Source organism: Podospora pseudopauciseta (genome assembly GCF_035222475.1).
Source record: "Podospora pseudopauciseta strain CBS 411.78 chromosome 7 map unlocalized CBS411.78m_7, whole genome shotgun sequence".
In the NCBI taxonomy this organism is placed as follows: domain Eukaryota; kingdom Fungi; phylum Ascomycota; class Sordariomycetes; order Sordariales; family Podosporaceae; genus Podospora; species Podospora pseudopauciseta.
Genome location: NW_026946667.1, coordinates 310,909 through 329,501, shown reverse-complemented (window position 1 = coordinate 329,501; position 18,593 = coordinate 310,909). Strand labels below are relative to the sequence as shown.

General features: G+C 53.1%; 10 protein-coding genes across 10 annotated transcripts; 6 read left to right on the top strand and 4 right to left on the bottom strand.

The window, feature by feature from the left end:
* Positions 1-326: 326 nt before the first annotated feature.
* On the top strand, positions 327-3,095 carry QC763_702290 (uncharacterized protein; the record flags this gene model as incomplete). Its single annotated transcript, XM_062915248.1, has 1 exon — positions 327-3,095. The coding sequence occupies one exon, from the start codon at positions 327-329 to the stop codon at positions 3,093-3,095; it is 2,769 nt and encodes a 922-aa protein (XP_062761393.1).
* A 346-nt stretch (positions 3,096-3,441) lies between these two features.
* QC763_702300 (uncharacterized protein) lies at positions 3,442-3,895 on the top strand (the record flags this gene model as incomplete). The annotated part of the gene is given in 2 exon segments (XM_062915249.1): positions 3,442-3,694; positions 3,702-3,895. Coding segments are annotated over 2 exon segments (447 nt in total).
* Positions 3,896-4,359: 464 nt separating this feature from the next.
* Positions 4,360-6,453, bottom strand: ale1 (Lysophospholipid acyltransferase; the record flags this gene model as incomplete). Its single annotated transcript, XM_062915250.1, has 4 exons — positions 4,360-5,064; positions 5,125-6,246; positions 6,323-6,367; positions 6,432-6,453. The coding sequence occupies 4 exons, from the start codon at positions 6,451-6,453 to the stop codon at positions 4,577-4,579; spliced, it is 1,677 nt and encodes a 558-aa protein (XP_062761391.1). The 3' UTR covers positions 4,360-4,576.
* A 718-nt stretch (positions 6,454-7,171) lies between these two features.
* Positions 7,172-8,522, bottom strand: MMM1 (ERMES complex subunit mmm1; the record flags this gene model as incomplete). Its single annotated transcript, XM_062915252.1, has 2 exons — positions 8,446-8,522; positions 7,172-8,372 (listed from the first exon to the last, which is right to left on the bottom strand). Exons 1-2 carry the CDS (start codon positions 8,481-8,483, stop codon positions 7,172-7,174), a joined length of 1,239 nt encoding a protein of 412 aa, XP_062761390.1. The 5' UTR covers positions 8,484-8,522.
* A 30-nt stretch (positions 8,523-8,552) lies between these two features.
* VPS45 (vacuolar protein sorting-associated protein 45) lies at positions 8,553-10,792 on the top strand. The gene is made up of 2 exons (XM_062915253.1): positions 8,553-10,018; positions 10,073-10,792. The coding sequence occupies exons 1-2, from the start codon at positions 8,876-8,878 to the stop codon at positions 10,694-10,696; spliced, it is 1,767 nt and encodes a 588-aa protein (XP_062761389.1). The 5' UTR covers positions 8,553-8,875; the 3' UTR covers positions 10,697-10,792.
* An 86-nt stretch (positions 10,793-10,878) lies between these two features.
* MSW1 (Tryptophan--tRNA ligase, mitochondrial) lies at positions 10,879-12,365 on the top strand. The gene is made up of 3 exons (XM_062915254.1): positions 10,879-11,038; positions 11,102-11,485; positions 11,540-12,365. Exons 1-3 carry the CDS (start codon positions 10,940-10,942, stop codon positions 12,263-12,265), a joined length of 1,209 nt encoding a protein of 402 aa, XP_062761388.1. The 5' UTR covers positions 10,879-10,939; the 3' UTR covers positions 12,266-12,365.
* On the bottom strand, positions 12,360-13,064 carry RSM10 (mitochondrial 37S ribosomal protein rsm10; the record flags this gene model as incomplete). The annotated part of the gene is made up of 2 exons (XM_062915255.1): positions 12,360-12,616; positions 12,677-13,064. The coding sequence occupies 2 exons, from the start codon at positions 13,062-13,064 to the stop codon at positions 12,462-12,464; spliced, it is 543 nt and encodes a 180-aa protein (XP_062761387.1). The 3' UTR covers positions 12,360-12,461.
* Positions 13,065-15,125: 2,061 nt separating this feature from the next.
* fcf2 (dTDP-fucopyranose mutase) lies at positions 15,126-16,513 on the bottom strand (the record flags this gene model as incomplete). Its single annotated transcript, XM_062915256.1, has 3 exons — positions 15,759-16,513; positions 15,485-15,546; positions 15,126-15,435 (listed from the first exon to the last, which is right to left on the bottom strand). The coding sequence occupies exons 1-3, from the start codon at positions 15,999-16,001 to the stop codon at positions 15,126-15,128; spliced, it is 615 nt and encodes a 204-aa protein (XP_062761386.1). The 5' UTR covers positions 16,002-16,513.
* Positions 16,405-17,061, top strand: QC763_0102850 (uncharacterized protein; the record flags this gene model as incomplete). Its single annotated transcript, XM_062906417.1, has 2 exons — positions 16,405-16,570; positions 16,989-17,061. The coding sequence occupies exons 1-2, from the start codon at positions 16,419-16,421 to the stop codon at positions 17,059-17,061; spliced, it is 225 nt and encodes a 74-aa protein (XP_062761385.1). The 5' UTR covers positions 16,405-16,418.
* A 76-nt stretch (positions 17,062-17,137) lies between these two features.
* HAP5 (Transcriptional activator hap5) lies at positions 17,138-18,148 on the top strand (the record flags this gene model as incomplete). Its single annotated transcript, XM_062915257.1, has 2 exons — positions 17,138-17,938; positions 18,003-18,148. 2 exons carry the CDS (start codon positions 17,138-17,140, stop codon positions 18,012-18,014), a joined length of 813 nt encoding a protein of 270 aa, XP_062761384.1. The 3' UTR covers positions 18,015-18,148.
* Between the last annotated feature and the right edge of the window lie 445 nt (positions 18,149-18,593).

The window sequence follows — 18,593 nt, the reverse complement described above, 5'->3', positions numbered from 1 at the left end:
ATCACCCGCCTTGCTTAGCTGAATCAATTTTCCCAGTATACTCCCTGAGCGCATCACGACCAGGAACCCAGCGTACGTCACTCACGCGCGAACACAATCTCAAGACAGGGTATCCTTCATCTTCAAAAGAAACACGCCACTCGACCACGTTTTCGCGACGAAGTCTGATTTTTTTCTCTTCTTTTTGGCCTCCTTCCATTCCGGACTGTGCGTATGAAACGGTTATGGAGATCTGACTGTCCACTTTCTGAATTCACAACCGGACCCGACGGATCGAGAGCCTCCCGGCCCCGCACGCCGGCCGTCTCACCCAACATTCCGGAGCCATGTCGGCGCCCGACAGCCGACATGGCCCGCCATCAACACCGCTCCATGAGCGATCAAAATCAGAGAGCGCCACCAAGTCCGGTATCCGTCTCGTCCCATATACGCCGCCGAGAATCGATGGCGATGAGCGCGCGCCAAGCCAGCTCTCACTGCGCGACAATGCACCAAGCCGCAATTCCAACCGAAGCAGCGATCAGACCATCCGACTTGTTGGACACTCGAGGAGCAGGAGCAGCGGGCTTGCAGAGGTGACAAATGCGGGTGCCCCATTGGAGCGGGGGAGGAGTGAAAGGGTTTCAGGCATGAAACCCTTGGTCAGCCCCTCGGGGGTGGGCCAAGCGTCTGAAGATTCGCCCAACATCACGACATATCCTACATCGACTCGATCTTCCCGCGTAAGCGAGTCGCCATCCCCAGCTGGGTCGTCCCAAACTACCACCAGGTCCAGGTCCTCGTCAAGGGCCCCTTCCAGACGACGCACCATCATCATCACCAACCCTGACAAGACCTTCACCCTTGTCCGCAATGACCCAGAAGCAGAGTCCTCTGTCACGCCCAGTCCGCTCCCAGCACGCGACAGCCTTATTTCCCCTACCCTGTCATATGCGTCCAGATCGAGCACGCATGAACGGCCTTCGATCCTCTCGTGGGCCGAGAGTCGCTCAGAGACCCCCATGACGGGTGTAAGCACCTTCATCCCGGATCACACACCATCTGAGCCGCCCTCTCCTGCACTCTCATCTCCGGGCTCTTCAACCATACACTTAGCTGAAGATCCTAATCCTGCATCCTCTTCGTCCCCTTGGAACTACCGCATGGTCGGTGGCCTGCGAAAGGTAGCCCAGACGCCCGAGCCCCCCGCCATCAAGGAGCCTCTAGCAGACTCGCTGCCCTCCGACAGACCTCTCTCCCCACTGATTGAAGACCCTACCGGCAAGGAGGAAGAGGTGACACCCACTAAGCCGCCCAAGACGATCGTGTCGAAGACGTCATTTACGTCTGCTGTGTCCGACCAAAGCATCGATACTGTCTCCGTGAGCACGAACTACAAGGTCTACGGTCCCGGCTCATCGCCTGCTCAAGAGTCCAACGACAGTCTCCTTTTCAACCGACCCGGCACCTCCAACTGGGAGGTCTTGGGTGAAGCTTCCCCGGCCCCTGCTTTCAAGAACAGCCCATTGGCATCCTCGGCCTCGTCGTCAACAGGGGAGAACGATAACTACGTCGTCCATGGCGAGGCGTCACCGTCGCCATCCGGATCTGTCATCGTCGTAACCAAGAAGCCTCGTCCAAGCTATTCCCAGGAGAGCTTGCGAGTCGCGCCGCTCAGGCCAGCGAAGAAGAAGTCGTACGAAAACTTTGGATACTACAAGCAACGGTCTCGTGAGAACCTTCGCTCGCGCACTAATTCTGTCCACTCCTTGAAGAGCGTCGGTTCTGTTATTGGCAAGCCGGAGCCGGCGTTGTTGGTGCCTCCAGTTACCGTCAACCTTGGGCTGCTGTCCCCTCGGGCCGCTCGTGGAGGTGAATCGAGCAGTCCTTCGCAGCTACCCTCATGGTTGGCGCCGCCAACCACAGGATCCTCCTCCAGGCCTGAGAGTTCCAACACACAAGGACCATCGGTCTCGATGATTACCGCAACTCCCCATCAATGGAGTTCACAGCTCTCCACCGTCCAGTCTGAAAGCGAAGTTGAAAGCAGCCCAATGCCTACCCGATCTGTTTCGCCATTATCCGAGTCCTCCGGCGGCCATCACCGTCGTCGCAGTAGCGCCGGATGGGTCAGCTCCATGCACAGCCGCCAGATGCCCAGTGTCTCCTCGTCCATCGCTGGTCAACTGGAAGAAGGCGCCAATACCAGCTCAGGGAGCGATTCTCTTCACCGACCGCAGCCGAGCTTGTCAAGAGCGAGTCCACAGATCCGCATGGTGCGTGATCAGGACGAGCACGGAGATGGAATTGCGGACCTGGAACACAGACCCTCCAGGGCAGCGCTCTCGAGTTACTTTACCACCACCAACAGTTCCAGCAGAGGCCTTCACTCCAGCGGTAGCTCTCGTTCTCGTGGAAACAGCTTCACTTCCGAGGTTCCCGCCTGGGCCAAGGTCTACTATGGATCGGGCGAAAGACGCTGGCTCGGAAGGTCTCCTTCTTTCATGTCTATCTCGGAAAGCGGTAGCAGGCCGGGCAGCTCAAGATTCTACAACGACGGGGATTCACCCACCGACGAGCAGTTCCCACCTAATATCTACAGCCCCAGGAAACGCGCGAGAGAAGTCCCCGGCGACCATCCCTTTTTCGGACAATCGGAGATGGGTATCTCACAAGCACCTGCCCAAGACTATAACGTATTCAGAACATTGCGCCAGAAGACATCCAGCATCTGGTCCCCACATCTTCGTCAGGATCGACGCGCCAGCCGCTACAGCATGTGGGACCCACCCAGCATCAACTGGTCGGCCGATACCAGTTTGATGGGCAAGCGGAACATTCAGGTGGTGCTCTTCATCATTGGCTTCATCTTCCCATTCGCCTGGATGGCCGGAGCTCTCTTGCCACTGCCCCAGCGGTACTCTCTCGAAAAGGGAGAGAAGCAGCCCGAATACCGTTACCAGCCCCAAGCTGGAGACGAGAGGAGATTTGAAGCTGTGCGGTGGTGGAGGAACCTGAACCGGATCATGTCGGTTGTCGGTCTTCTCATCATCGGCGCCATCATCGCCCTGGCCGTTGTTGGTGTTCAGCAAGGATGGGGACAAAACTCGCCATAGAAGCTCATCACATTAATCACTCACTCACAATCATACACAAATATCACTATGCCCAACCCAGGGCCCGATCACTACACAATCTTTACAAACCTACCACATACACTCGCACGTGCGCTGTACATCCATCCACTCACCTGGATTGGACCAACCTCGACCAAACACACGGTCACAACGATTCGGGCATTTTTCTAGGCCCATCTCAGTACATATACAAACATCTACCGGAACGAATTTCTACGACAGCTTCGACGACAACACAAACACTTAATGCCTGACGGTTTCTTTTTTGACGTTGCAACCTCAAAATAGAGCATTGGGTTTTTTCTTTCTCTATCTTGACGGATTAATGAGGTGCCTTTTTGGCAGCCCATTTCCTTTTTTTTTTTTTTTTTTTCGCAGCCAACGAATTTTCTTTTTCAAGATTTCGCTTCATATCTTTTTTCAAACGTGTCGTTACTATCATTTATTTATCATGTACATCCTCGTGCTACAGCACAGGTGGAAGAGCCAAGAGAAGACCGGGCGGGTGTTTTTGAACAACAACGAACAATCGGAGATACCCCGTCGTTTTATTTTGCCTTGTTTGCTTTTTTTTTTTTTTTTTTGATTTCCAAATGCCATTATGGGAGTCGGGGCGAAAGGGATTATTTTCTGGCGGTTGGCGAGCAAAGACGGGAAGTATACACATACTTTACACACAAAGCCTGTTTTTTCTTTCTTATCGTCTGTATTACCATCATCATTTGTTGGGGGAGAAAGTTATTTACAACGGCACCCTATACTTATTACTTAGTTTTTAAACCTTGTTTTCTGGTTAGCTACCTCCCTCCTTCCCCTCCCTTGGAAGATAGGGAGGAGTTGTTGGAAAGGGGGCGGCGGCGGGTTTGGCAGCTGGGGGGAAAGGGGGAAGAAGCTGCGAAAGATTATGCAATATTACGATAGTCATGTGCGAAACGTAATGCAAAAACATTTTTTATCAGGGTCATTTTTTTATCTGGTGTGCTCTGGAAAGTGTCCAGTGATCGATGGAAAATCTCTCTCTACCTAACAAATATCTAGATTACGTGGTCGAGATTTTTGTTGTTTATATCGTGTCAATGGCAGTGGCGTGACTTGTTGGCTGTCTTCCTCGACATCGTCCACGAAAAACCTAGAACAGCCCAGCGACCGAGTGTGTGCGGTTTGTGACTATCATTCCCCATCTGCCAAAGGACTCAATGATCATTTAAAGACCTAGAATACTCTTGAACATGCTTCATACCCCAGTTGGTGTCTCTTCTAACCTATATATTCAACAGCAAAACCTCCCCTTACCATGTAGCCAGCAAAGGAATAGACAAAGCACAAAATCTACCCATTGACCCTGTCCCATCGCCATGCTTCAACAAATCACACAAAATGGATATATCAACCTCCGTCCTCCTTTCCTATCTACACACTCCTCCTTCCCCCAATATATTCCCCTCTTTCAAACCCCCCACCTACATCGCCTTCTTCATATCCTTCACCAAACTATTCTCCCTACTCCTCGCCCTCCTAACCTCAACCTCCCTCTTCACCTCCCTAACCATCTCATCCAGCTCCTCCTCCATATCCGCCGAAATCCCCATCACTGGCTCCCTGCTCGAGCTGAGACTGTCCGTGCTCGCCGTCCTCTTCAAATCCCCGCTCTTCTTATCAGTCACAACCCCCGCCTTGGCATTTCGCTGCTCCAGCGCTTTCTTCACAACCTTGACTCCGGGGGAAGCAAAGAAGCCCATCAAGACCAGTGTCCCAACCACGGCGTAGAAATACACCCTCGCCCAAACCGTAACCGAGCCCGAAAAGGACAGAATCAGAAACGGAGCGGCCGCGTACGAAAACGTGAGCTGGGTCGTGATCCAAGAGGCGAAATCGTAAAGCTTCTTCGAGGGAAGGGGCTGCTGAGTCTTGGGGTCGAGGAAGAAGGGGCGGAAGAAACGGCGGAGTTCTGCAGACAAAATTATTAGCTTGAGTTAATGAAACAAACAGGCGAAACAAGAAAACATACTCTTCGCAACAGTCTGAATAAAACTCGCCAGCACAAACGACAGATAATACCCAGGATAAAACCCATGCCAGAAAGCCGAGGTCGTAAAAGTAGCCAAACTAGCCCTAAAACCAGGCTTCTTCCCCCTAGGCGTGACCCGCAGGTAGACGTAGTTCCTCAACCACTGATTAGTGTTGATGTTCCACGCCCCCAAGTACCCCCTCGTGTTCTGTGCAAACTCCACCTCCCAAGGGTCGATATTCCGGAGCCTGTCCCAAGACACTTTTCCAGTCTTGGGGTCGACACCCTTAAAACCCAGGCCAGCCAGAATGCACGCGCCCTCTGTCATGGTCCAGACACCATAGTACTTGCAGCGCGCGGTGAAGCCAACCATGTGCAGCACCACCAGCCGGTGGAGGAACCCATACGTCACAAACTTATCCTCCAAAAGCACCTCGGGGTAGTAGTGGGCGGATAGCTTGAGGAACGAAAAGGTCCAGATCAAACCAAGGGCTAGCTTCTTCATGGCGGGAGTCCCACTGCGGGGGATTTTGCGCTTGCGACGGGTAGGCGGCTTCTTGGACGGATCAACATTGGCCGGCACCTCAAACATGGTAGTGTCAAGCCACCTGCGGTACTCAACAAAATCAAATGCGGGACCGATGAGCATGCTGGGGAAGAAGAAGACATAGCCCGCATAGTTGAGGAGACTAGGGAGCTCCACGAGGCGTCTGTCTTTCTGAAAGTCGGAGAGGTCGGCCTCGGGAAGAACGCCATCAGCCACGTTCCAGCAAAAGGCGCTGAGCTTCATGACCGCGACCATTTGGGCGCCCGTGATGTCGACTGAACGGGGGCTGTTGGCTTGCTGGCGCGCAATGTGGTTGACGCTCATGTGGCCCATCAAAAAAACGAAGCCGACCCATGGCATGTACGGCGAGCCCCGCAGGTATTTCGCGATGGCATATGTCCCGATCGCAGAGATCAAAATCGTCCGGAGGCCATCCCAGAGGTCGAACAGTCCGACGAGATAGAATAACGAGATCGAAATCGAGAAGAGGTTTTTGAACTCGGGCCGCGCATCGGGAACTCTTTTTAGGAGGCCGGCGAGAGGATACGATAGGAGGAAGGAGAAGACGAGTTTTACTGTTCCGCACGACGTTAGCACCCAGAGCAATCATACGATTTTGCAGCTCAGAATTATTATAGAGAACAAACGTACACTCATCTGGGCCAGCGCCGATCCTGTCGGCTAACCAAACGAATGCTATAAGAGACAGACGACGTCAGCAAACCGACACCCACAACTCATCTGGAGGGGGCGTCCATACGCGCGTTTATGAAGGGTATCATGGTGACCAGTGGTCCTGGTTTAACGAATGCGCAAAGGCGTAACGAAGGCGGCGGTGTCGAAGTAGTGTTATACCATCACGAGGTTGGTTTCGATCAGTGGGGGGACTGAAATGGTTGCTGAGAAAATCACGGCAATGGCCGTTTGCTCTCGGATCGGCGAGTAGGTTTATGCGACAGGGACGTGGCAGGAAGGTAAATGACAACCAACTAGTGTTGAGGTTCAGATGACAAAGAAAATAAAGAGAGTTTCTTTGGTATACAATTTCATCCAAAGTGCTTGATTAACGATGCAGTGGCAGCCGTTTTTTTCATCGAATCGTTGAGGATGCCAACTACTGTCATGAACCGTTGGGGACTGATGGGGATTTTTGGTGGGTCCACTGCTGTGACATCACCAGACCACAGCCGCACCGCTGCGGCGCTCGCTTTTTGGCATGTGCTGAGCATCGCTCATTGGCTCCACTCTGGCGCCCCCTAAACCTATATCAAGATCTACCTATGGACATGTGGTGGAATGGTATGATATGATACATGTAAGGTGTACAACACCCACTGATAGTATTTTGACTTGGTGACAGGTCGTTAACACACCGCGGCTTCGCCTCGTTATGCGGTTTTCCGTGTCTCGGTTGTTGTTTTGGTTGGACCTTCAGAGGCAGAAGGGCGAGCGGGGCTTTGGAGATGAGATTGTGTTGTAAGATCCAGATTGTAACCGTCATCATGTAGGCATGTCGATGCCTGGGAGTGAACCTGGCATGGAGCCTGATACCGAGTAAGTATCGTCTCCCACTGGCCGCCGTCTATACCGGAGCCCGTCCGTCTCAGTGTCAAGTTCTTGACGAGCCTCCTTGGCAATAGCACCGCCATGCGCTTTGTTTATTGATTGCTCAATATTGGCGATAATCTCATCACCCCCGCGCGTGTTCTTTTTCCGAGGCCACATGCTGGGAAGCTCAATCTCCTGGAACCTTGGCTCAACGCATCGCTCATCAAACCATCGATGAAGACGAGACTCAACCAGCTGTGCGATCTTGGGGACATCTTGCAACCTTGAACGACTTCCCAGAAGACTGCGAATCGAGAAATCCAGTCGGTAATCGTCGAGAAACGTGAACGTCATTTTCGTAGGCGTGTTTTCCGAAGGGTTGCTTGGGTTAAATGAGATGGACAGTGTGCCGCTAAAACGAACAACCGACACAGCCAACGCCACGGGAAGAACTGCGCTCAGTCGCTTGGGGAAGTTGAGAAGGAGCTTTGTCTCGACAGCCAGAGTAATCATATCACTGAGGTCGACATCCATCCTCGCCTGCAGACGAGCACCTTCCCTGGCAGCCTGTTTGGGATCAAACGCCTTGCCTGCTCCAAACTGGAGGCCATCCTCGTCCACCGGTATGATGCGGCAGTTGCTGAAAATCGGGAAATCCTCCCCCAGGCTCAACTCTGAAACCCGTATCTCGTCCACAAAATCTGGCCTCGAAGTCCCGTTGAGGGTCTTGCTCAGAGATGTGAGTATGGCGTCGTCATGCTGCGCATCGCTGCGGAACTGCGCAATGGTCTGGGCAATCAAGACATTGAACCAGTCCAAGCTTTCAGGTTGGTGGCTGTCCACCTTGTAGTAAGTCTTGTCAAGAATCGAGCCAATGGTCAGGGTCGGCGGATTCGATCGGAGAATGCTCGATTTTTTCTTGTTGAGGGCGGGTAGGGCTGGTGGTTGGGAACCCTGGCGTTGTGTGGCTGCGGACCGAAGACTAAGTAGAGATTTCTTGTGGGCAAGAGTTCGTGACCTTCGTTCGGTGGCTCGGATAGACGCCGTTTCTTCCGCCGATGGCGCTTCGCCAAAGATGAAGAACTTGATAAAGGCAGCAATCAGCAGCACTACCGACAGCTGCCCAAGGATGAGACCCTGGAGAAAAGATAATCTGAAAAAAGGACGATTGCCAGTCAGCCTCGGAAACAATTGACAGTAAGAAAACAGAATTGAAAAGTACTCACGAGGGCTCCGATCTTGTTGGGCAAACATCTTGTGCCATTTTGAACTCGAACGCTGCTCAAGAAATTCGAGAATGCGATGACGGCAGCTTTCAACTTGACAAGGCGCTGGAAAGATAGTGCTCTTATCTTATCGTAGCGTGTCACTGGCCCGCTGAGTGCCGACTGCAGGGGCCCAACAGCTGCGGCAGGCACTCCAGATTAGACACTCTTGGCGCCAACCACAGGGGAGCTCCAAGGAACACAGCTCACCTCTTTCAGGTTCAACCTTCAGGGCCACTCTTATACACACTAATTCAGTATCACGACGTCGATGACCGCTTGTTCTGCGATAATTCTACGATCCATTCTCAGAACTTTTGTTCGGAACACATAAAATCCACGCGCCCGTCGAACCGAATTCACCCAGGGTCAACTCCGAACCCCAGGAACGATGGACGTGGTGCAGGCCGTGACGGGCTACGTCACCAAGATGGTGTCGGCCGGCGACAGCACATCGGGGACGTCGCAATCGGCCAAGATGAAGATTCTACTGCTGGATAGGGAAACTATGGCTTTCATATCGACCGCCGTCACACAATCAACGCTTCTCAACCATGAGGTGTATCTCACAGATCGCCTAGACAAGCCGAACCGGGAAAAGATGCGCCATCTACGTTGCCTGTGTTTCGTGAGACCAGACCCGGATTCCATAGGCCTTCTTATTGATGAGCTGAGGGAGCCTAAATACGGAGAATACCATCTTTTCTTCAGCAATATTGCCAAAAAGTCCACACTGGAACGTTTGGCCGAGGCCGACGATCACGAAGTTGTGAAGCTCGTTCAAGAGTATTTTCTGGACTATGTGATCATCAATCCCGATCTGTTCTCTCTCAACATGTCTCAGCCCCTGTACCGCCTATGGGGTGGGAACCCGGACACGTGGAATAGAGACTCCCTTCAACGTGCATCTGAAGGCCTCATTGCTGTCCTGCTATCGCTCAAGAAGAAGCCCCTCATCAGGTACCAGAAGTCTAGCCCCCTGGCTCAAAAATTGGCGTCAGAAGTGCGATATCACATCACACAAGAGGACCAGCTCTTTGATTTCCGCAAGGTTGACACACCACCAATTCTTCTCATCCTAGACCGAAGAGAAGACCCCATCACCCCCTTGCTCATGCAGTGGACGTACCAGGCCATGGTACATCATCTTCTCGGTATTCACAACGGTCGTGTAGACCTAAGCAGTGTACCCGACATCCGTCCCGAGCTCAAAGAGATTGTTCTATCTCAAGATCAAGACCCATTCTTTAAGAAGAATATGTATCTCAACTTTGGCGACTTGGGCAGTAACATCAAAGACTATGTTGAGCAATACCAATCGAAGACGAAGAACAACGCCGACATTGAGTCAATAGCCGATATGAAGCGTTTCATTGAAGAGTACCCCGAGTTCCGGAAACTCTCGGGAAATGTCAGCAAGCACGTCGCCCTCGTCTCTGAACTGAGCAGGCGAATAGGCGCAGAACATTTGATGGAAGTCAGCGAGTTGGAACAAAGCATAGCTTGTAACGACAACCATGGAGCTGATCTCAAGGTATGGTTCTTCCTTAAACATAGAAGCGCAGACTCTCTTGCTGACTTTCAATAGAATATACAAACACAAATTCAATCGCCCACTCTCCTCCCTTCTTCCAAACTTACCCTGGTAGCTCTCTATGGCCTTCGTTACAGCAGGCACCCATCCAACGCTCTCCCGTTGCTCGTCGACCTCCTCATCACTGTTGGTGGAGTGTCTGTACGGGAAGCCTCCCTTGTAAACAAACTTCTTACCTACCACCAATCCCTCCACGCCTCGGCATCGGGAGCAGGCGGTATTACCGACTTGTTCGAGTCGACGGGTCTGTTCAGCGCAGCCAACTCACGATTCAAGGGCCTCAAGGGCGTTGAAAACGTTTACACCCAACACTCCCCTCTGCTGGAAACCACGCTGCAAAATTTGGTGAAGGGGAAACTAAAAGAAGGGCAGTATCCCTTTGTGGAGGGCAGCTCAAGCGTGAAAGATAAGCCGCAGGATATCATTGTGTTTATCATTGGAGGAGCTACGTACGAAGAGGCGAAGATGGTGGCGGGTATCAATGCCAGCAGTCCTGGGGTCAGAGTCGTTTTGGGCGGTACGACGGTGCATAATGCGGCGACCTTCTTGGAGGAGGTCGAAGGGGCTGTGGATGGGTGGCCGGCGGATTCTCAGGGGACAAGAGCAGGGAGGAGATGAGCTTCCTATATTCCATTCGGGACTTTAGATATTTGATAATCAATGATAATCTGTTGAATCAGATCAAATTCTGTCACTTGTTGCTATGCATCACATGGCGATATGGTCCGTGCGCTATACTTGCCAGGATGTTTGAGCCGCAACTCCGAATTTGAAGCTTTGAGCAACGACTAAGTGAGATTGGATGAACGTTGAGGGTAACAGAGGTTCGTCCAGTACAATTCTTCTCCAGTAACATTCAAAATGAATATCACTGTCAAATTGGGCCGTAGTGCCCCTCGATTGGCGCGCAAGTTACCAAGAAACTCAAGAACCTTGTCAACAACACTCATCCATCATGATGTGAGCTCACCCACCAAGAAGTTCCGTTTTATGAAGTCACTCGCTAAGTAATTATCCTTCAAGAAGTCACTTCCAATCAAGTCAATCATCAAGGGGGATACGTCCAAGCCAAAAATCATCTTCTCCGGGATCCAACCCACCGGCGTGCCACACTTAGGGAACTACCTCGGCGCGTTGAAGCAATGGAAGGACATGCAAGACAACGCCCGCGAGGCGGACAAGCTCTTCTTCTCGATCGTCGACCTGCACGCCCTCACCATCCCAGGCAACGCAGACAAGCTCCGCCAAAACAGGCGTGAGATGCTCACTTCCCTGCTTGCCATCGGCCTCAACCCAGAACGGAGCACCATTTTTTATCAGGGGAGTGTACCTCAGCATGCCGAGCTGCAATGGATCCTCAGTTGCACCGCTTCAACAGGCTATCTATCCCGTATGACACAGTGGAAGGTACATTTGCCTTATATACCCCTTTACCACCCCTCTCACTAACCCCCCTCCCAGTCCAAACTCTCCACCCTCACCTCCACCCCCCTTTCCTCCTCCTTCCCAGACCCAACAATCGCCTCCCCAGCCCTCAAACACGGCCTCTTCTCCTACCCAATACTCCAAGCAGCCGACATCCTCCTCCACCGCTCAACCCACGTCCCCGTCGGCTCCGACCAAAAGCAACACCTCGAGTTCGCCCGAGAGTGCGTCACAAACTTCCACTCCGCCTGGTCCACCCATATCTTCCCCCCCCCCCAAACAATCTCCCTCGACTCCTCCTCCTCCCGCATCATGTCCCTCCAGGACCCCACCAAAAAAATGTCCAAGTCCGACCCCAACCCAAAGTCCAAAATCTTCATCAACGACGACGAGGCGACGATAAGGAAAAAGATCAACTCTGCACGGACGGATAGCATAAGTACCACAGTGGGGGAGTACGATCCTGTCAACAGGCCGGGCGTGGCGAATCTGCTCGAGATCTTGGGCGGGTTCACGGGCAAGACGGGGGAAAAGGTGGCGGAAGAGTGCAAAGACGTTACGCTGGCGCAGCTGAAGATGCTGACTGCCGATGCTGTTGTTGCGGGGCTGGAGGAGGTGAGGGAGAGGTTCTTGTTGCTTGGGGAGGATACAGAGGTGAATAGGAAGCGGGTCAAGGAAACCGAGGAGGTAGGCACACAAAGCGCGAAAGAGAGCGCCGAGAGGACGATGGAGAAGGTTAGGGAGGCGATTGGGCTTGATTAAGAGCCAGCAAATGGTAACAGAATGTGTATAATAGGGAAGGAAATGCTACATTGTGAATATTCACATCATTTGGAATAGACAAAATCAATCATACCCACCCAAATTGCCATACACATTTCTGATATTCGTACAGTAAATACACAGCAGCACACCCAAGCCTATACATACAATTCTTTCCCGTCTATATATTTTTTTTCTACCTCCCACCGGGAATCTTTCTCCTCTCGTTCGCAAGGTACTCCTCCAAATCCTCCATAAAGGGCATCTTGTCGTGAGCACCCATATGCTTCCACTTGCTCTCGAGCAGTTTCTTTGTCTTCGGGAGACCATCGTCCATCTCCTGAGCCACATCTGAATACCAACGTCAGCATCTGTCAAACATATTCCAAACGCAAGGGGAAAAAAACATACCCAATCTGCTAAACTCCCACACATTCGCCTTCATACCAATCCCATAATACGCATACTTCTGCAAAAACGCCAACCAGTACTGCACCGTCTCCGGGTGTCCATCCTTGATCTGGATCAACCTCCTCAGGGTGATTCTCTCAAAGTTTTCCTGCGACTTCTTGTGCACGAAAGTAGACTTGGGGACGGTCCACCTCTCGGTGATCCTGGGAAGTGGCACGGGGCCAAAGGCAGGCAGGCCAATGTAGTACGCCGCACGGAGGGCAAAGTCACAAAAGAACTCGAGGTTGCGGAGGGAGTACGACCGGAGCTGGAGGTCGCATGTGGGGACGCCCCACTCGGCCTCGTGGCGGAGAGGCTCGAGGTAGAGGGCCTCAAGGGCGCGGGGCATGCGGGAGAGCTCGGTGGTACCGATGGGCTTGTCATCACGGACGTAGAGAGAGGAAGGCTTGGGGGCGGCGGGCTTCTTGGCCTTCTTGGGCTTGGTGCTGTGTGGAGACAAGTGTCAGTCTTTGTGTGTCATGGTTGTCCAGCCTTCAACAGGATATCTTACCTCGTGGAAGCAACCGCCTTGGCCTCAGGGGCAACCGGAGCGGGAGTCTCAGCCGCGGGGGTGGCGGCGACAGCAGACTCGGCAGCCGCGGGGGTAGCAGGAGCCTCGGCCACTGGGGTAGCAGCAGGCTCAGGGGTAGCAACTGGCTCAGCGGCAACAGGGGCCTTGGGTGCTGGTGTAGCAACAGGCTCAGGAGCAGCAGCAGCACCCTTAGCCGCGGCAGTCTTAACAGCGGCAACCTTAGCAGCGGCAGCCTCAGCGGCGGCAAGCTTCTCAGTGACAAAAGCAACAGGATCGACCTCCTCCGCGACTGGCACCTCCTCCTTGGCAACAACGGGAGCCTCTTCCTTAACGGCAGCCAAAGCCTCCTCCACGATGGGAACCTCCTCCTTGACGGCAGGTGGAACTTGTTCCTTAGAAGCTACTGGGGCCTCCTGCTTCGCAGCGACCGGAGTCTCCTCCTTGACCTCAGAAACAGCCTCAGCCTTCGGCGCAGCAGCAGCAGCTTCGGCCTCTGGCTCAGCCTGAGTCTCCACAGCCTGGGGCTCAGCAGCAGCAACCGGCGCTTCCTCCTTAGCGACAACAGGTGTCTCAACCTCAGCAGCCTTCGTCTCCTCAGTCACAGGCGCAACAACCTCCTCGGCCTTAGGAGCAGCCGTCTCCTTGACCTCAACCTTCCGCGCCTCCTCCTTCGCAACAGGAACCTCCTCAACCTTGGGCACAGCAACCTCCTTCACCTCCTCCCCTGGCACCTCCGTCTCGGCATCCTTCGCCACAGGCACATCAGCCGGGGCAACAACCGGAGTTTTTGGTACAACAGCAGCAGCATCTTCAACCTCAGCGGCCGGGGCCTCAGCAACAGGAGGAACCTCAACAGTCTTCGTAACAGGAATATCCGCCGGCGCAACAACCGTCGGTTCCGGCGCAGTCTTCACAGCAGGGGTCTCGGGGGCAGGAGTGGCAGCAGCAGGTGTCGTCGGGGCGGCGGCGGCAGCGGGGGTGGTAGGTGAGGGCGTCTTGCTCGTCGTCGTCGCTGGTGGCTCTGGAGCTCTAGAAACAAAACCCGTCAACATATCTCCCCCCCAAAACAAAACCAATTGGCGCAAGCTCACTTTGTAGAATTTGTGCGGAGCTGTGTCGAGGCACGCGGGATGCCGACTTGTACCGGTCGACGCAGGGCGAGGGGCTGTCACATATCGCAACCACCACAAAGTCAGTTTGCTGTACTCTCTCTTGTTCTGTAGCCGCTATCCAAGAATCATACCAGTCGCCCCTGCAATAAGGGCCGTAGTGGCCGTATTAACCGTGGCGGATACATCTCTGCGTGACCCTCGACTGACACCAGTTGGATGTTCGAACGCAACCAGCTCCCACTTCAGCGCTTCAGCCAATTTTTTGGAGCCGAATTGGCCCTCAGGGTTCAGGGTTCTTATCGATAAGAACAGCCCAGCAAATTATCTTGAATGTCATGAACTATGGTACTAGGCATCACCCTGATGGTCACAAAGTTGGAATTTCAAGCACGGGATGAACAGAATAAATGATATTTCGACGTATTGAATTGAGGCCTCTTCAAGAGATCATAATCACCTGTATCAACCTGCTACGCCCTTCCCCTGACGGCTTGATGCAGACATTCTCAGTCCACATGTGATTGCTACAAACATTTCCAGTCTGCTCACAAATCCTCGAGCTACCGACCAGCTCCTCGGTACCATGGCGTCCTCTGTAGCGCAAGTCAAATTTCTGCTCCTGTCGCTTCGACTGCCACGGTGCCGGTCAACCCCAAGTAAATGCCCATTGTGGGCGAAGCCTTTTGTTGTTCTCATCTTGCAAGGTGCGTCGAAGGTCGATGGTCTGTTCACCAACTCGGCCACCACTTTGCCAGTAGCGCAATCATCAACGCTTCTTGCGGCCAGCAACCAGCTTCTTGTAGAAACCCTTCTTACCCGACATCTTCTTCTCCTGGATCTCGTGGAACTTGCTCTTGTATTTGGCCGTGTTGGAGCTGGACAAGACCTCCTCCACAATCGTGCGCTTCCTCTCCTTACGGGTCAAGCGTTGGTTGCTACCGTCCGTCGCGCCAGCAATGATGGTGCCAACCTGGCTGTAGGTAGGAACAAAATCCTTTCGGTTGTCCTTCTTGAAAAACTGCTTGCCATTCGCGATAACATCACGCATGCGCAATGCTTGAAGGTCACGCTTGAGTCTGCCAGGCGTCAGTTACAACCATCCAAGTAGTTGACGAAGGTACATACTCTGTGGTCAACTCGGTGCGGGGCATGTTGAACCAGCCATCTCCCGCATTGTCCTTCTCTTCCTGCATTTTCAGTTAGCCAACCATTCGACGACGGCAACCTCCGAAAACATGAAAAGAAAATTATGATGTGTTCAATCAAAGTAACTATGATGTAAAGTAATCATTTTGGTGCCAGCTAGTTAGCCATGACGGCAACTTGACCAGCGTCATTTATATGGGATATATTTTTTTCATGGAACACTTGAGGGGAAATGGGAGGGCGACGAGTATACCTTCTTCTTCTTGTCCTGAGGAAGCGATGGGACACGAACAGAGAGCTTCTCAGGCTTTGAGGAGTCCTTCTTCTCTTGGTTCTGAGACATCGCGGAGGTTGTGGTGATGGCGATGGCCTTGCTGCTTGTTGGTGCCGCGACGGCTACAGCTTTGGAGGTATTGTTAGCTGCAATTCGAGCTTCGGCCTCTGACAGAAGCCGATCAATGTCAGCTTCCGAGAGGCTGGCGATGGAAGCCATCATGTTGTTCGCGATGTGCGCCAGTCCGTGAACTGGGGAAGTGAAAGTGCTTCGAGGGAAAAAAAAGTTTGAAAGTCGCGACAGAAAAATCGAGAGCCTCTTGTTGCAGTCAAAATTTCGATGGTGGGGCTGCTATGTTGGCGACGGAGACTGGATGGTGTGGGTGGGCCGCCAAATGGGCCGTGCGTTGGTTCCGGCAGATGGAGAAACAGTTGATGCAGTTCCAAGTTTTTGATTCGCCGATTCCGTCATAGGGCGGACAAGTTGAGGCTGGTACGCTGTACAATTGACAGCTGGCAGGCGGTTGGGCAGCCTCACCGGAGTTCTGCTGCTGGAAAAGGCCTGAAGTCCCGCACCTGCGCCACACAGAGTCCCCTGTCGGCGCTGTCCCAGCGCGTTGTTCCGAGTGTTTCTTCACTGATGCCCAACCTTTCCCGCCGGCTTGACTGCGCTTGCACAATTCATCAATCGCTGTCATCGCTGTCCAAGGTTCTCTCCTTCTCTCTCCTGCAACGCCAGACAAAGCAGAAGCCCGCGTTGTGGACAGAAAAAGAGACGATATCTCTCTCAAGGTGCGTAATCGATATAAGCTTCCTCCTATCATACCACGCCTGCATCTTTCTTCAACCCAGCAATAAGGTTTCCCTTCACCCATCTAAATCTCACCCAATCATCTCATACCCCTCCCAACTGGAGCTTTGATTGAGTGGACGTTCCCAGACGGCCATTTTGAACTCCACCCATTCGCTCCCACTCGTCCCTTTTTTTATCACACGCGCCGCTGCCCACCCAATCAATCCGCCCAATAAGAACAGTGTTCTGGGGCCAAAGAGGTTCTTGGACTGTGACATCAGGGTAGCTTTAAGTAAACAAACGCCCAGGGAAAGCATCACATTGTTCGTGACAGAAAACTCACAGCCTACATCTCGTGCGCGCATATGCTAAAGCTGTGGCCGGTAACAGAACAACGATAATTACCCCGCGTATAAGTCAAGACTGCGCCATCGCGCCGACGCGACAACCTCATCTGTCCCAGCTGTTTAAGAGCTTGCATCCGGACTAGGCTACGAAGCAAGCAAACAGGGACGCAGTGCACCGTTGAAAGAACAAACCAAAACCAACGACTCAAACAAGCCATCATGGATCCACAAAATCCCTCCTCAGCCCCTCACGGCAGCCATCAACATCCCCAGCCCACACAGCAACAACCACAATATGATCTCAGCAAGGGCGGCCACTATGGTGCCAGTGTGCATCTTTCACAACAAGGCTTTGCTCCATCAGAGCTCTACACCGGGACATGGGCGAATGTCCACCAAGGCCTCACGGGGTCTTACAAAGACATCCTGACGGCCTACTGGCAGCAAACCATCAACCACCTCGAGACGGACCAGCATGACTACAAACAACACCAATTACCCCTTGCCCGTATCAAGAAGGTGATGAAGGCCGATCCCGAAGTCAAGATGATCTCAGCCGAAGCCCCCATTCTCTTCGCCAAGGGCTGCGACATCTTCATCACTGAGCTCACCATGCGTGCCTGGATTCATGCTGAGGAGAACAAGCGCCGCACCCTCCAACGCTCCGATATTGCCTCCGCCCTTGCCAAGTCCGACATGTTTGACTTCCTCATCGACATCGTGCCCCGCGAGGAAGCCTCCTCCCACGCTAAGCGGACTTCCAACCAGGCTGCTGCTGCTGCCGCCGCTGCCAACCAACAACCCCCCCAGGTGCCTGGTGTTGGTCCCGGCCCCAGCGGTCAGCACACCATGAACCCCGCCGACTATGGCGTTCATCAGATTGCCCAAGAGGGCGACTACCGCAATCCTCAGACCATGTACCCAGGCGGTGTTATGCCTGGCGCGCCATCATATGGTCAACCGCAGGCCCAAATGTACAACGCCGATGAGATGTACTACGGTACTATTCAACAGCAACAGGTGTGTTTTTGATTTCCCATCCTAACATGACCCAGCCCATGGCTAACAAGTGAATCTCACACAGCAGAGCGCTTAGAAGTCGCCTGAGCTGAAGAGGGAAGAGCAAGAAGAAGGTGTGGCGGTAGGAGGAAGCCAGCAGCAGGACCTCAGAGAGAATGCCAAGTACGCTCAGCTTCTTGCCGATCAGGTCCATCATACCATGTCGACAACGGGAGGGCAGCAGTGGGCGGTCGGGTCGGGACCGAGCAGCAACAGCCATCAAAGTCAATACTCTCATCCTCGTCATCAGGGACATTACTCTGAGGCTCAACAATACCATCAAAGCGGCTTGGGTGGTGCTGGGACGACACAGGAGTATCACAACATGTACCCCTATGCTCTGTAACATCCGCAGTACCATTTGCAACAGCAACAGCAGCAACCACAGGCGCAATCTCCCGTCATTAAGAGCGAGCCGTTGAGCAGCAGCCAGAATCTGATGGATAATGTGGGAGACCCGTTTGGGAAGTTGGGACAGTAAACGGAATACATGATCATGTTCACGAAGGGAAGACGTCTTCCCTCCAGGTTTGAACCAATTGAGATGTTGGTTAACCGGGGGAGGAATCTGTTTTTGAATCATGTCACACACGCACACACATTGCACACACGCACA